General features: G+C 48.9%; 1 protein-coding gene across 1 annotated transcript in view; it reads right to left on the bottom strand.

The window, feature by feature from the left end:
* The window catches only part of OSBP (oxysterol binding protein), a 29,830-nt gene extending 24,105 nt beyond the window's left edge, over window positions 1–5,725 (bottom strand). The window contains exons 1-2 of the mRNA XM_068988302.1: window positions 5,358–5,725; window positions 485–693 (exon numbers count right to left, since the gene is read on the bottom strand). Of these exons, the coding sequence (XP_068844403.1) occupies window positions 485–693; window positions 5,358–5,725 (577 nt within the window). The remainder of the gene's footprint in view (window positions 1–484; window positions 694–5,357) is intronic.
* Between the last annotated feature and the right edge of the window lie 6,349 nt (window positions 5,726–12,074).

Here is a 12,074-nt window from a genome sequence, read left to right on the forward strand (position 1 = left end):
AGTTAAGGACAGAGCCAACCTGTGAGTTTATCAGTTTGGATCTGATGTATCAATAAAATAAATAAATCAAACCTGATTTATCAATAAAATCATCCTTTCTCAAGATTTTAAGGCAGTTGGTGGGCATTAGAAGGCAAAAGCTAACTGCCATGCTTCTAAGACAAGAGCTTCCCAGTCTCAACCATTCTGACATTTGGGGCCAGCCGCCTCTGGCGGGGGTAGGTGGGGGGCTGTCCTGAACGCTGGTGGGAGCTTCAGCAGCAGCTCTGGCTTCTGACCCGCGTGTCAGGAACACCGCCCCCCTCAGTGGTAACAAGAAGGCTCCAGACATCACCAGACATCCCCTGAGGGGCTGAAAACCAGCCCTCCAAGAGAGAGTCTGCCCGCTGGGCAGCCAGCAGACAGCTGGTAATTAGATGGCAGTGGGGGCAAAGGAGGTCTGCGAGGTCGGGGCGAGCGGAGCGTCCCCAGGGGCTCGCCCCACCTGACTCGGCCAGCATCTTCACCGCCTTGGCCTTGGCCAGCTCCAGGGCCGTGACCCAGCGCTGCCGCTCCACCTCCGAGCTCGCCTTCAGGTGATAGGTCTGCGCGCCCCCGTTGGAGATGACGAAGTTGCAGGAGTCCTCCACCGTGATGTGGGCGGTGGCGAGGTTGATGGTGCCGCGGCACGTGTGCCGCATCTCCGCCTTGGACCTGCAACGAGCCGGACAGCTGAGCGGACGCGCGCCGCGCCACAGCTCCGAGCCTTTCGCACGTGCCGCGGTCACGCCCCTCGCGTGGCCCCCTCCCATTAAAAAGCCGATCAGCAGGCTTCTGAGCCTGCGCGTGCTCTGAGTGGAGTTTACGGCTCCGCTCTTCCCCTCACCCTGAGCTACAAACAGCATTAACCCAGCAATTTTAAGTGTACAATTTAGCGAGTCTGGACAAATGTAAACAATTGTGCAACCACCTCCACAGTCAAGATGGAGAACACTTCCATCACCCCCAAGAGTCCCCTCAGGCCCCTTTACAGTCAGGAGTTACGTTTCATTTAGCAAGATACAATTATCAAAGGGTGCTCTATAAACTCATGCAACCAAATTCTGTATAATCATCTCATTCTCTAGGAGAAAGAGGGAGTTCTCTGGCAGGCCAACGGTTAAGACGCTGTGTTCCCAGGGCAGGGGACACGGGTTACATCCCACATGACATGTGGTGTGGCCAAAAAAAAAAAAAAAGCTAAAAGAATAGCTCCATTTTACAAATATTGAACAATCCACTCCCCCAAATCCACTATAACTCAGCCAGTGAGAACTGCCATACCACTCTTAAAACCATCTTGCAGACATGTAAGGCACACTTAGATGTTTAGAGTATTAAATATTGTGTGTGTATGCTCAGCTGCTAAGTGGTATCTGACTCTCTGCGACCACATGGGTTGTAGCCCACCAGGGTCCTCTGTCCACAGGATGATCCTCCAGGTAAGAACACTGGAGTGGGTTGCCATTCCCTTCTCCAGAGGATCATCCCAACCCAGGGATGGAACTGCGTCTCCCACACTGGCAGGCAGATTCTTTACCACTGAGCCACCAGGGAAACCGTTAAATACTGACTACAGCTTAAACGATATGAAAGAGGAGTCACTAGCTCTCCGTGGGAGTGAAGAAAGGAGCACGGGGTGGTATAATCTTTCAGGAATATGTTCTTTCCTAAGGTCCACTGACCTCTATTGGTGGGAACTCCTAAGCCACCCTATTAATAGCTAGGAGAAATTCAGCAAATCTCTTCTGAGAGGACTGGGTGTAAAGTTTTCTTCATTGCTACTGACTGACAGCTCTATTAATAGGCCAACTCTTGAGCCTTACAGCCCTGCTCAGTGACAATAAGCTACAAGAGACTTGGCATGAAACAGAGCTGCCAGCACAGCCGAGTGTACAGGGCAACCTGCGCTCATTTCCCCGCCACCCGCCGACCTGCCCAGGGGACCTGCATGTTGAGACTGCAGTTTTCCCTGACCAACTTGGAACAGAAAGAGGTCAAAGTCCTTTGCCAACTGCCAGCGTGCAAAGCAGGGCCGTCTCTCTTTCTGGCACATCCCAAATTCCTGCATGCCGGAAATGACGGCACTAGCTCCATCTCTGGAAACCAGGACTGGGGCCGGCTTGAGAGACGACACTCCTCCATCTCTGGAAGCCAGGACTGGGGCAGGCTTGAGAGACAACACTCCTACATCTCTGGAAGCCAGGACTGGGGCAGGCTTGAGAGACAACACTCCTCCATCTCTGGAAGCCAGGACTGGGGCAGGCTTGAGAGACAACACTCCTCCATCTCTGGAAGCCAGGACTGGGGCAGCTTGACAGACAACAGTCCTCCATCTCTGGAAGCCAGGACTGGGGCAGGCTTGAGGAAGCCTGCTTCCTGCGCTTAGGAAGACAGCTTGGCTATTGTCCGGTCTGTCACGTGAAACTGGTTTTTCTTCCTCAGATGCACAGACGAGAGGCATGGGATCGCCGGTGGGGAGGGCAGGGGTCTCAATAAACCAGGCCATTTTCCACCTCCCGCACCTGCCACGCTGTAACGAGACTCCTGCTCTTTCGACTCCTCCTCCCATCCCCCGCCCCACACTTCAGTTACATGACGAATAATGCAGGCTGAGTTACCAGCTCACCCTCACTTTCTACTCCAAAGGTGCGATTCGGACCTTCTGCCACATTCCTCACAACGCGCTGATCTTTTCCACAGGCCGCTTCCTAGGAATCTCCTCTGCTCAGGTCATGTCCATGAACTAAAAAAGTTTCCCGAATCATACAGTCTATAGTACTTTTAAAAATACCAAAGGACTCTGGAAGTTCGGGCAGGCTTGATCCTAGAGCTCTTGGGCTCAAGCAGATACACCTCTGCTTCTAAATGATTAGTGCAGAAGTATTTCAAAAGACATGCTTTTCAGGGGCAAGAGAAGTTCCTCAGGCACCACAGTATTAGGTGGTGTTTTCTGATTAGTAAGTTCTTCCTGGAAAAGGCCAGCCAAAATAGTAGCTTCATCTCTAGAAGCTAGCCAAGAAAACTAATACTAAAGGCTTGTCACTATGTGTCTGGGAGAGCTAAGATTCTACATATGGTTTTAAGTAACAGGACAGCTGTGTAACTTTGTATATAACGAAGAACAGGATAGGTAAAAAGAAGGCTTGCCAAAACCTATTAGGACAGTTCATCACAGGATGGGTTTAGGAAGCACTTGGTTAAAAAGAAAACCATATTTTGTAAAAGGCATATACAGGAGATGGTTTTGGAGGCATGAAAAGCAGGAGGCAAGACGACTTGGCTAAATGAACCCTAAGAACATGGGGATCCAAAGAACCAGTTTGGAAGAATACCAACTGGTTGATAGAAAAGGCTTCAATGTGATTTTGAGGGTAGCGTGTAGACTTGATAATTCTGAATGCTGTTCCTTGGTTGGTTTGTGGGTGGAACGGTCTTGGCTGGCAAGGACAGGCCCATGGCATATTTCCCAATACACAGTTTGGTATGTTTGGCATTCTAGCTGTAGTCAGACAGGTACCACTAGCTCTTATAGGAGAGAAATTAAAACTGGTTACAAGTACTTAAGAGATAACAACATATACATTATTACTGTCCAACCAAGATCAATACTGATCAAGACAGGTACTGATTAAAGACAAAACTGGGCTGGAAAGTGGATCTGATTAAAAACTTGCATGAGGAAAAATGACCACACATTAAGGCTCTCAGCTGATACACAACTACTGAAAAATGGGGAAGCAGTGTTAATACTGACTTCTACGCCAAGCTAAGATATGAATCAGTTAACATTACAATGATGGTCAGTGTAACAGGAAAACATGAACTTGAGCAAGGGAAAAACTGTGGAACAAACCAAAACTTTAGAATTGTGATTTAACCTTAAACTTATAATCCCGAATGAATAATTAAAAAGGAAAATTAAAAACGAAAATCAATTCTGAGTAATTCAAATGATACACATAAACGTTCACAATTAACGTCACTTAAGCAGTGAGGATGCACTAAAGCATTTTCTACCATGTTAGAGACCAGGTAAGAATGTGCTCCTACTTCAGCAGCCTCCAACTCCAATCTTCAATTCCCTTTCAAGATTCTTTAAGAGTCAAGACAATGAAGTCGAGGGAAAAGAGATTCCTTCCCCCCAACTGTCCCAGCGGCAAAGGGACTCCTGGCAGAGGGCAAGAAATATAGTCTTAACAACACTCTTTTGGGTCTCAAATAGAATGGTCTTTATAAAAAGATTTCACTTAGAAATTACACTATATTAAGCAAAATCTTCCTTAAAGAAGACTTCTATACATTTTGTATAACACACACAGCGTGTCGTATCTATAAACTTGCTGTAGACAAGTAGTTCTCTCTTTATCTGACTGATTCACGTAACACTAACCTGGGTTTTAGGCTGTGTTGGTATGAAAAGAACTAGTTTCAAATTCTGACTCAAGACCTTGGGAAAGTTGCCCAAGCTGTCTGCGTTTCCTCACTGGTAAGGTGGGAATATCTCCTAACTCCCAGGTTGCCGTTGGGAGTCAAAGAATAGTGTACCTAACACACCTGTCCAAACTGCCTAGCACTCAGGACATGTTCATGTCCTGTCCCCAAATCCAGTATCCAACCTATCTATCTACAGTAATACTCATAGCCAAAAGCATGCTATGTTATGGCAAGACTGTGAGTCACCACCAACGTGTAATAAACGTCCCAACACAAGCGCTGCTAACGGGAGTCAACGAAAGACATGGGCTCTTCTTTTGAGGAAACTGGAATCGAACTAACCGGCTGGCCCCCAGCAATCCCGGCTGGAACACTTCATGATCTCCCCTTGGGAGGGCGCGGGGGCTGACATAACTACCGGAACCCCGGAGGGCGCGTCTCCGTGTGGGCTGTGCAAAGGCGAGAGCTGAGGCGAATCTTGAGGAGACAAGGACTGGGGACAGACCCCGAGGCCACCCTGTGCGTGGCGTCCTTGTGCCTGAGCGTGGAGGGAACAACGGCGGGAACGTCAAGGGCCGCTAACAACCCGGAATTCTGGAGCCGGGGCACAGACAACCAAGCCTCGGGACTCTTGACAGCAAGTTCCCCGGGAGCGGTGCCCGGGCTCTGCCCCCGTAAGCACCGACGCCGGCGCCCTCCCTGCGGACTCCTCACTGCACCGGGGCGCGGCTGCGGACGCAACTCAAGAGGAGACGCGATGCTCCCGGAACAACTGGCGGGGCCGGGGCCGGGGGCGCCGAGGGCGGGGCAGGCGGGCGGCGCCGTACGTCCCGGCGCGCCCCCTCTCGCGAGGGTGGGCTTGGGTGGCGGCCGGCGGGGGGACGCGCCCCGGAAGCAGTTACCTGTAGTAGCTGAGGAGCCCGTTGCTCAGCACGAACCACCGCCGCTGGTAGCCTTTGATGTAATTGGTCCATTTGAAGAGCCAGCCCTCGCGAGCCGAGCCCGAGCCCCCGGCGCCCGAGCCGCCAGAGCCCCCCGCCGGCGGCGCGGGAGCCGGGCCCGCCGCCGCCACGGCCCCGGCCCCAGGGCCCGGTCCGCCCGCCGCCACCGCGGCCGCCGCACCCGGCACGAGCCCGGAGCCCGGCCCGGAGTCTCCGCGGCCGCCGGCGCCTCCACCTCCCACCCCGGGGGGACCGGCGCCGCCGCCGCCCGGGGCCGCCATGGTGGCCGGGCCCGGGCCCAGCGCTCCTCTGAGCTCCGCCGCCGCCATGAACCGCCGCCGCCCGCTGATACACGACCGGAACCGCCTACGAGAGCCGCCGTCGCCTCCCGGAGGGCCCCACTCGGCGAGCGCCTCAGCCACCGCCGCCGCGCAGCGTCCCCGCCCCGCCAGGCCGGCCACGGGGAAGAAGAAAGTCGATTGGTGCGGCCGAGTGTCACTTGCGCAGGGCCCCTAGGCCATTGGCATTTCTCTGGGGCCTGTCATATCGCAGCGCCCAGTGAGCGTCCGAGGAGGGACGCTTCCGCCAGGCCTGCCGCCGATTGGTGCAGATGAAGGCCAATCAGACTCAAGTCAAGCTCATTGGCGCTTTCCCGAAGTCTCCGGCGCTCAGGGAGGACTCGAGAATGCAGACCGCCCAGCCCGTGTGGCTGTCGATTGGCCAATATTTCTGCCACTCATGCAGTTTGTGCACTCGTCACCGCCACGTCACCTCCTCCCATCGGTCGTCTCCGTGGCTCTCTTCCGCCCTTACGGATTGGTGGTTAATATCAGCTGCTCAACCTTTACTGCCATTCACTGAACGCGTTGAGGGAAAGGGGGCGGAGTCTACGCGTCACGTCTTCACTCTCATTTATTATTGGTTGGAGTGGATGTCACTCACAAGGCGGCGAAGAGCCGGGGCGGTGATTGGAGGTGATTGGCTCCTGGAATTGTCTGTGAACGCAGGAGCGTGACACTTCTGACCAATGAAAGAGACCAATTGAGAGAGGGGGCAGGGCAGCCAATAAAATCCGGGACGGGCAATTCGGGGGCGTGCCCGTCTGCTTCCGCCTTCGGGAAGTTTGCGAGTGGCCAAAGCCTGTCGGTTTCTCTAACGCGTGTTTTGATGCTCTGTGTCAGTGTTGGAGTCGCTCTTTCTGAGCTAAGATCGCCAGTTTGTTAGGAAGAGTGTTTCTGCGTAGTCGGCCTTTGCCTGAGTTTTTCCCTGCGAACTGGAGGCCCGAGTTCCTGGGGACCCCAGAAATGGCTTCCCCAGTGTCCTCCAGAATCCACCATTCTAACTCCCTTTCCTGGTTTGCTCATCATAGTACCACACACTTTATCTCTTGATTCTAGACTGTCATATGCTTCTCCTGATTTTGTGCCAGTAGTTGCTGACCCAGCTGTGAGGCGTAAGTGGACTTGCGAGGACCTGACTTTATTTGTACTTGGACCCATGTCTCTAACAGTCCTAAAGGCCCTTGGTTTTAGCATCATAAGCGCACGTGTGTATGCTTAACTTTGCACAGAATATTTTAGATACACTGATTTTGTTCACACATCTGTGAAAGTCACAACTTCTGTAACTCATTTAATATTTGGAACTCTTGTTAACAAACGGGGTTTGCGGGAACCTGGCATCTGTTACATTTTGCTAGTTTTCCTGGACAATAGAAATAGCTGCTGGCTGGAAAACAAATCGCCTTTTCTTGTCAATGTGCTTCATGGCATCAGGAAAATAAAAATATCCTTTTTTAGAAAACGTTTTAAAGGGAAGAGACATTTATTGAATTCCGGAAATAAAATGCACTTTGAAAATCTGCAGTTACATGTAGCTTAGAGGATTGTTTTAACTCTACTAAAGTGAACCCCTTTATGCTTGAGCCATGCCTTTGCTCATTACTGGCCCTCTGACTGAGAAAGTTACTTAAGCATTCCCAGCCTCAGTTTTCGTTTCTGTTAAAAAGGAATAAAACATAGGGATATTGTTCTGATTAAATGCATATATGAACATGTTTGATAAACTAAACAGCTACAAAATATAAGTTGTATTGCCAAATACATCCCTCTGTTTATTTGCCAACCACAAAGGAGAAACACATACTTTTACACTGAGGAAAATCTGGCTGTCCCCACCTTAACCCAGTTAACCAACTGGGTTATCATTAACCCTAGGACAGCCAACATTTTTTATGAGGTCCCTTATCTGCTGCTTTAAAAGATTCCTGTTCCTTGGAAGAAAAGCTATGACCAACCTAGACAGCATGTTAAAAAGCAGAGACATTACTTTGCTAACAAAGGTCCATCTAATCAAGGCTATGGTTTTTCCAGTAGTCGTGTATGGATGTGAAAGTTGGACTATAAAGAAAGCTGAGTGCCAAAGAATTGATGCTTTTGAACTGTGTTGAAGGGGACGACAGAGGATGAGATGGTTGGATGGCATCACCGACTCTATGAACGTGAGTTTGAGTAAACTCTGGGAGTTGGTGATTGACAGGGAGGCCTGGTGTGCTGCAATCCATGGGGTCGCAAAGAGTTGGCACGACTGAGCGACTAAATTGAACTGAACTTGTGTGGTGCAGTGCGAAGTATACAGCTCCACTTAATTAAGTTTTCTTGATCCCAAGTCCAGTCAAGCCTTTGGATCTATCCTTCAGTTTACAGAGGCTGGAGGAACCAGTTAAACGACACCCCCCGAGGAGACAATTGAATAAATCAAGAAAGTGAGATAGTCTATAAGACAACTGGTTTTACAGGAGATAAGATAGAAAGATTAAGGAAAAATGATGTGGTAACAGAGTCACGTGGTGATTGTTGTAAACTTAAAAAAAAAAAAAAGGTTTTAAAAGAGACCTCCCCAACAAATGCTTGACTTTGATTCTGAAACAAAACAAAAACAAAAAAAACTGTTCTTATAGACATCGGAGGATAATGGGAATTTTGAAAATGGACTGGTATTAGATGATGTTAGGCAGTTATTACATTTGTTCAATGTAATACTATATGATGGCTATGAATGAAAGCATCTTTAAACTCTGGAGAAATGTCACCTTCTTCAATAAATGGTTTTGGGGAACATGGCTAAACTACCTGCTAAAGAATCAAACTGGACTACTACTACAAACTCTCATACCATATTACAGAAGAAGTTCAAAACAGATCAAAGACTTGAATGTAGGGCCTGAAACCGTAAAACTTCTAAAAGGAAGCTTAGGCAGTATGCTCTCTGTCATAAGTCTTAGCAATATTTTGGAGGGTATGTCTCCTCAGGCAAGGGAAACAAAATAGAAGCGAATGGGACCTACTCAAACTTAAAATCTTTTGTACAGCGAAGAAAACTGGCAACCAAATGAAAATACAGCTTACTGAACGGGAGAAGATATTTGCAAACTATCTTGGTAAGAGATTAATCTGTAAAATATACAGAGGACTCCTACAGCTCAACTTCAGAAAACCAGCAACCCAATTAGAAAATGGGCAGGCGCTCTGAATAGACATTTTCCCAAAAAGACTTAGAGATGGCCACCAGACATGTAAAAAGATGCTCGATATCATCTTTTCCCCCGATGATCCCTAATCATCAGGGAAAGGCAAATCAAAACCACAATGTTTTATCACCTCACGCTGTCAGAGTGGCTATTATTAAAAAAAATATTTACAAGTAACGAGTGTTGGCAAAGGTGTGGAGAAAAGGGAACCCTTGTGCACCGCTGGTGGGAATGTGAACTGGCGCGCCCACTGTGGAAAACAGAAGGGAGCTTCCTCAGAAAACTTAAAGTGGAACAGCCCCATTTGATCTGGCACTGCCACTTCTGGATATTTATCTGAAGAAAATGAAAACGCTCATTCAAAAAACAAATCTGCAGCCTCATGTTCACTGCAGCATTGCTTACAATAGGCAAGACATGGCAACAGCCTAGAGGCCCACCGAGAGATGAATGGATAAAGAAAATATAGAACGTTCCTCAACCATAAAAAGGATGGGGTTTTGCAACAGGGATGGACCCGGAAGGTACTCTGCTTACTGAAGTAAATGGAGAAAGACATGAAAGGAAGCATGTTATCACTTATGTGTGGACTCTAAAAAAATGAGCAAAATAACAGAAACAGTGACAGATACAAAAACCAAACAGGTGGTCGTCAGAGGGGAGGTGGGGGCGGGAAGGAGAGAGATTAACCGGGAGGTGAAGAGGGCCGAGCTTCCAGTTGCAAAATAAATTAGTCATTGGTGTGAAATGCAGAGTGTGGGGAATAGAGGAATTATGTAACCTCTTTGTATGGTGACAGATGGTAACTAGACATCTTGTGGCAAACGTTTTGAAATCTATAGAAGTATCAAATCTCTATCTTGGGTAACAGGAGCTAGCAGTGTTGTAGGTCAATTATACTTGAAGAACAAATTCACGGAAAAGGAGATCACCATTATGGCAGGGGGCAGTGGCGGCGGGGCGAAGACTAAGGTGACGGTAGCCAGTGGCTACAAGCATTCAGTTATAAGACAAATAAGTCCTAGAAACTGTAATGTACAACATGATACGTGTAATTAATACTGCTCTACCTTACATATGAAAGTTAAGAGAGTAACTCCTAAGAGTGCTCATCACAGGAAAAAAGAATTGTTCTATTTCTTTGCTTATGTATCTATGAGATGAGAAATGTTAGCTTATTGTAGTCATCACTTCATGACGTATGTAAGTTGAATCATTGTGCTATACACCTTAAACTTACACAGTGCTGTGTATTAATTAGATCTCAATAAAACTGAACGAAAAGAAACAGATTTTGGAGAAGAGTTAGGAATCTGTAAATTTCTTCTGAAATGGTAAGAACAGGAAAGAAAGAAAGCCCCCCTCCCAAAGTAATACAAACTTTGGTATGCACACCCACAGACACATTTACGTGTATATATCTACATATCTGACATGCCTGAAGCAACTTAGCACGACATGTATATACCTACATATAAAAGCAAACTTATTATCGTTCAGTCACCAAGTCGTGCCCGACTCTTTGAGACCCCATGGGCTGCAGCACGCCAGGTTCCTCAGTCCTCCACTATGTCCCAGAATTTGCCTAGATTCACGTCCAGTGAGTCAGGAATGCTGTCTAACCATCTCACCCTCTGCCACCTCCTCCTCCTTTGGCCTTCCATCTTTCCCAGCAGCGGGATCTTTTCTTCTTTGCATTAAGTGGCCAAAGTATTGGGAGTTACAGCTTCAGCATCAGTCCTTCCAATGAATATTCAGGGTTGGTTTCCTTTAAAAAGGCAAGTAGACACAGGTTGGGCTTCCCCAATGGATCAACAGTAAAGAATCCGCCTGCAATGCGGGAGCCCCAGGAGAAGTGGGTTCAATCCCCCGGAGGAGGGCACGGCAACCCACTACGGTACAATCACCTGGGAAATCCCAGGCGCAGAGGAGCCTGGCGGGCTACAGTTCACAGGGTCGCAAAGAGTCGGATGCCCACGCACACAGACGCAAAGTTAATCGTTGGATGTTGGTGAGACGCACACAGGTGTTTCTGTTGTGTATCTGAAAACATTTCCCTAAAGGTTTTAAAAGGCTGAGTTGAGTTAATGTTGCCCATCACCACTTCCAGAGCCCACCCCCCGACCCTCCAGGCAGGGAGTGAGAGCTTTTATAGACAGAGTAGGGGGCCAGGCGTGCTACCGGCAGAAACAGCACAGTCAGCTCGAACAGCCATCTTGATGGCTCATCGGTGGTCTGAGCTGCATCAGCTTTGTTGTTTTGGGTAGTTAATCGTCAGTTCCGGTCCGTTTGTTCCTATACTTTTTGAGGCCAGTTCTCGGAACTGCGGCCGCTCATGTCCTGGGTGCAGTTCGGTCATCGTGCAGTTAACTTGGTGTTTCAGTTTCCAGCTGATGTTTCAGTATCGGAAAGACAGCTCACGGGATACGGCTTTGAATAGTATCTGTAGCCCTTGAGAAAGAACTGAAGTCCCTGACTTTGCTCAGCGACACTGTCATTCTTTAGCCTCCTTCGACAGTTTCCCTTTGTCTTCACATCTCGCACTTCTCTGAGTAAACATATTCTTTGACTAAGGCTCTCCACAGGCGAGAGGCGTGCTGGAGGGGAGGGAGCAGAGTCCCGCTCCGTCTCGAGCCCAGCATGTTTACCATTTCACAGATGTGACTTGGGCATCTCCCGAATAATCCCCAGGCTTTTGTTAAGCGTTGGGGGCAGAGTAATGAATGTATGGATATGCTCTGGTATTAAACCAGAAGCATACAGATGAATCTACACAGTATAGACAGTATCTGCATGGGCTTCCCAGGTGGTGCCGTGGTCACGAATCTGCCTGCCAGTGCAGGAGACGCAAGAGATCGGGGCTGCATCCTGGGCCAAGAAGATTCCCTGGAGGAGGAAATGGCGAGCTGCTCCAGTACTCCTGGCCTGGAAATTTCCACAGACAGAGCAGCCTGGCGGGCTACAGTCCATGGGGTCGCAAAGAGTCGGCCAGGACTGCGTGCACACACACACACTTGCACAGAGAAAATATGGACAGTAACGATATACCTGAAGTAACCTGGAGGACCACCAGGGCGCTGTGAAAGCACAGCAGGTGCAACCTGTTCCAAACAGGGATAAACTCTCTTGAAGCACCTGGGGGCTGGAGA

This window comes from Capricornis sumatraensis, chromosome 16, assembly GCF_032405125.1.
Source record: "Capricornis sumatraensis isolate serow.1 chromosome 16, serow.2, whole genome shotgun sequence".
NCBI classification, from domain to species: Eukaryota; Metazoa; Chordata; class Mammalia; order Artiodactyla; family Bovidae; genus Capricornis; species Capricornis sumatraensis.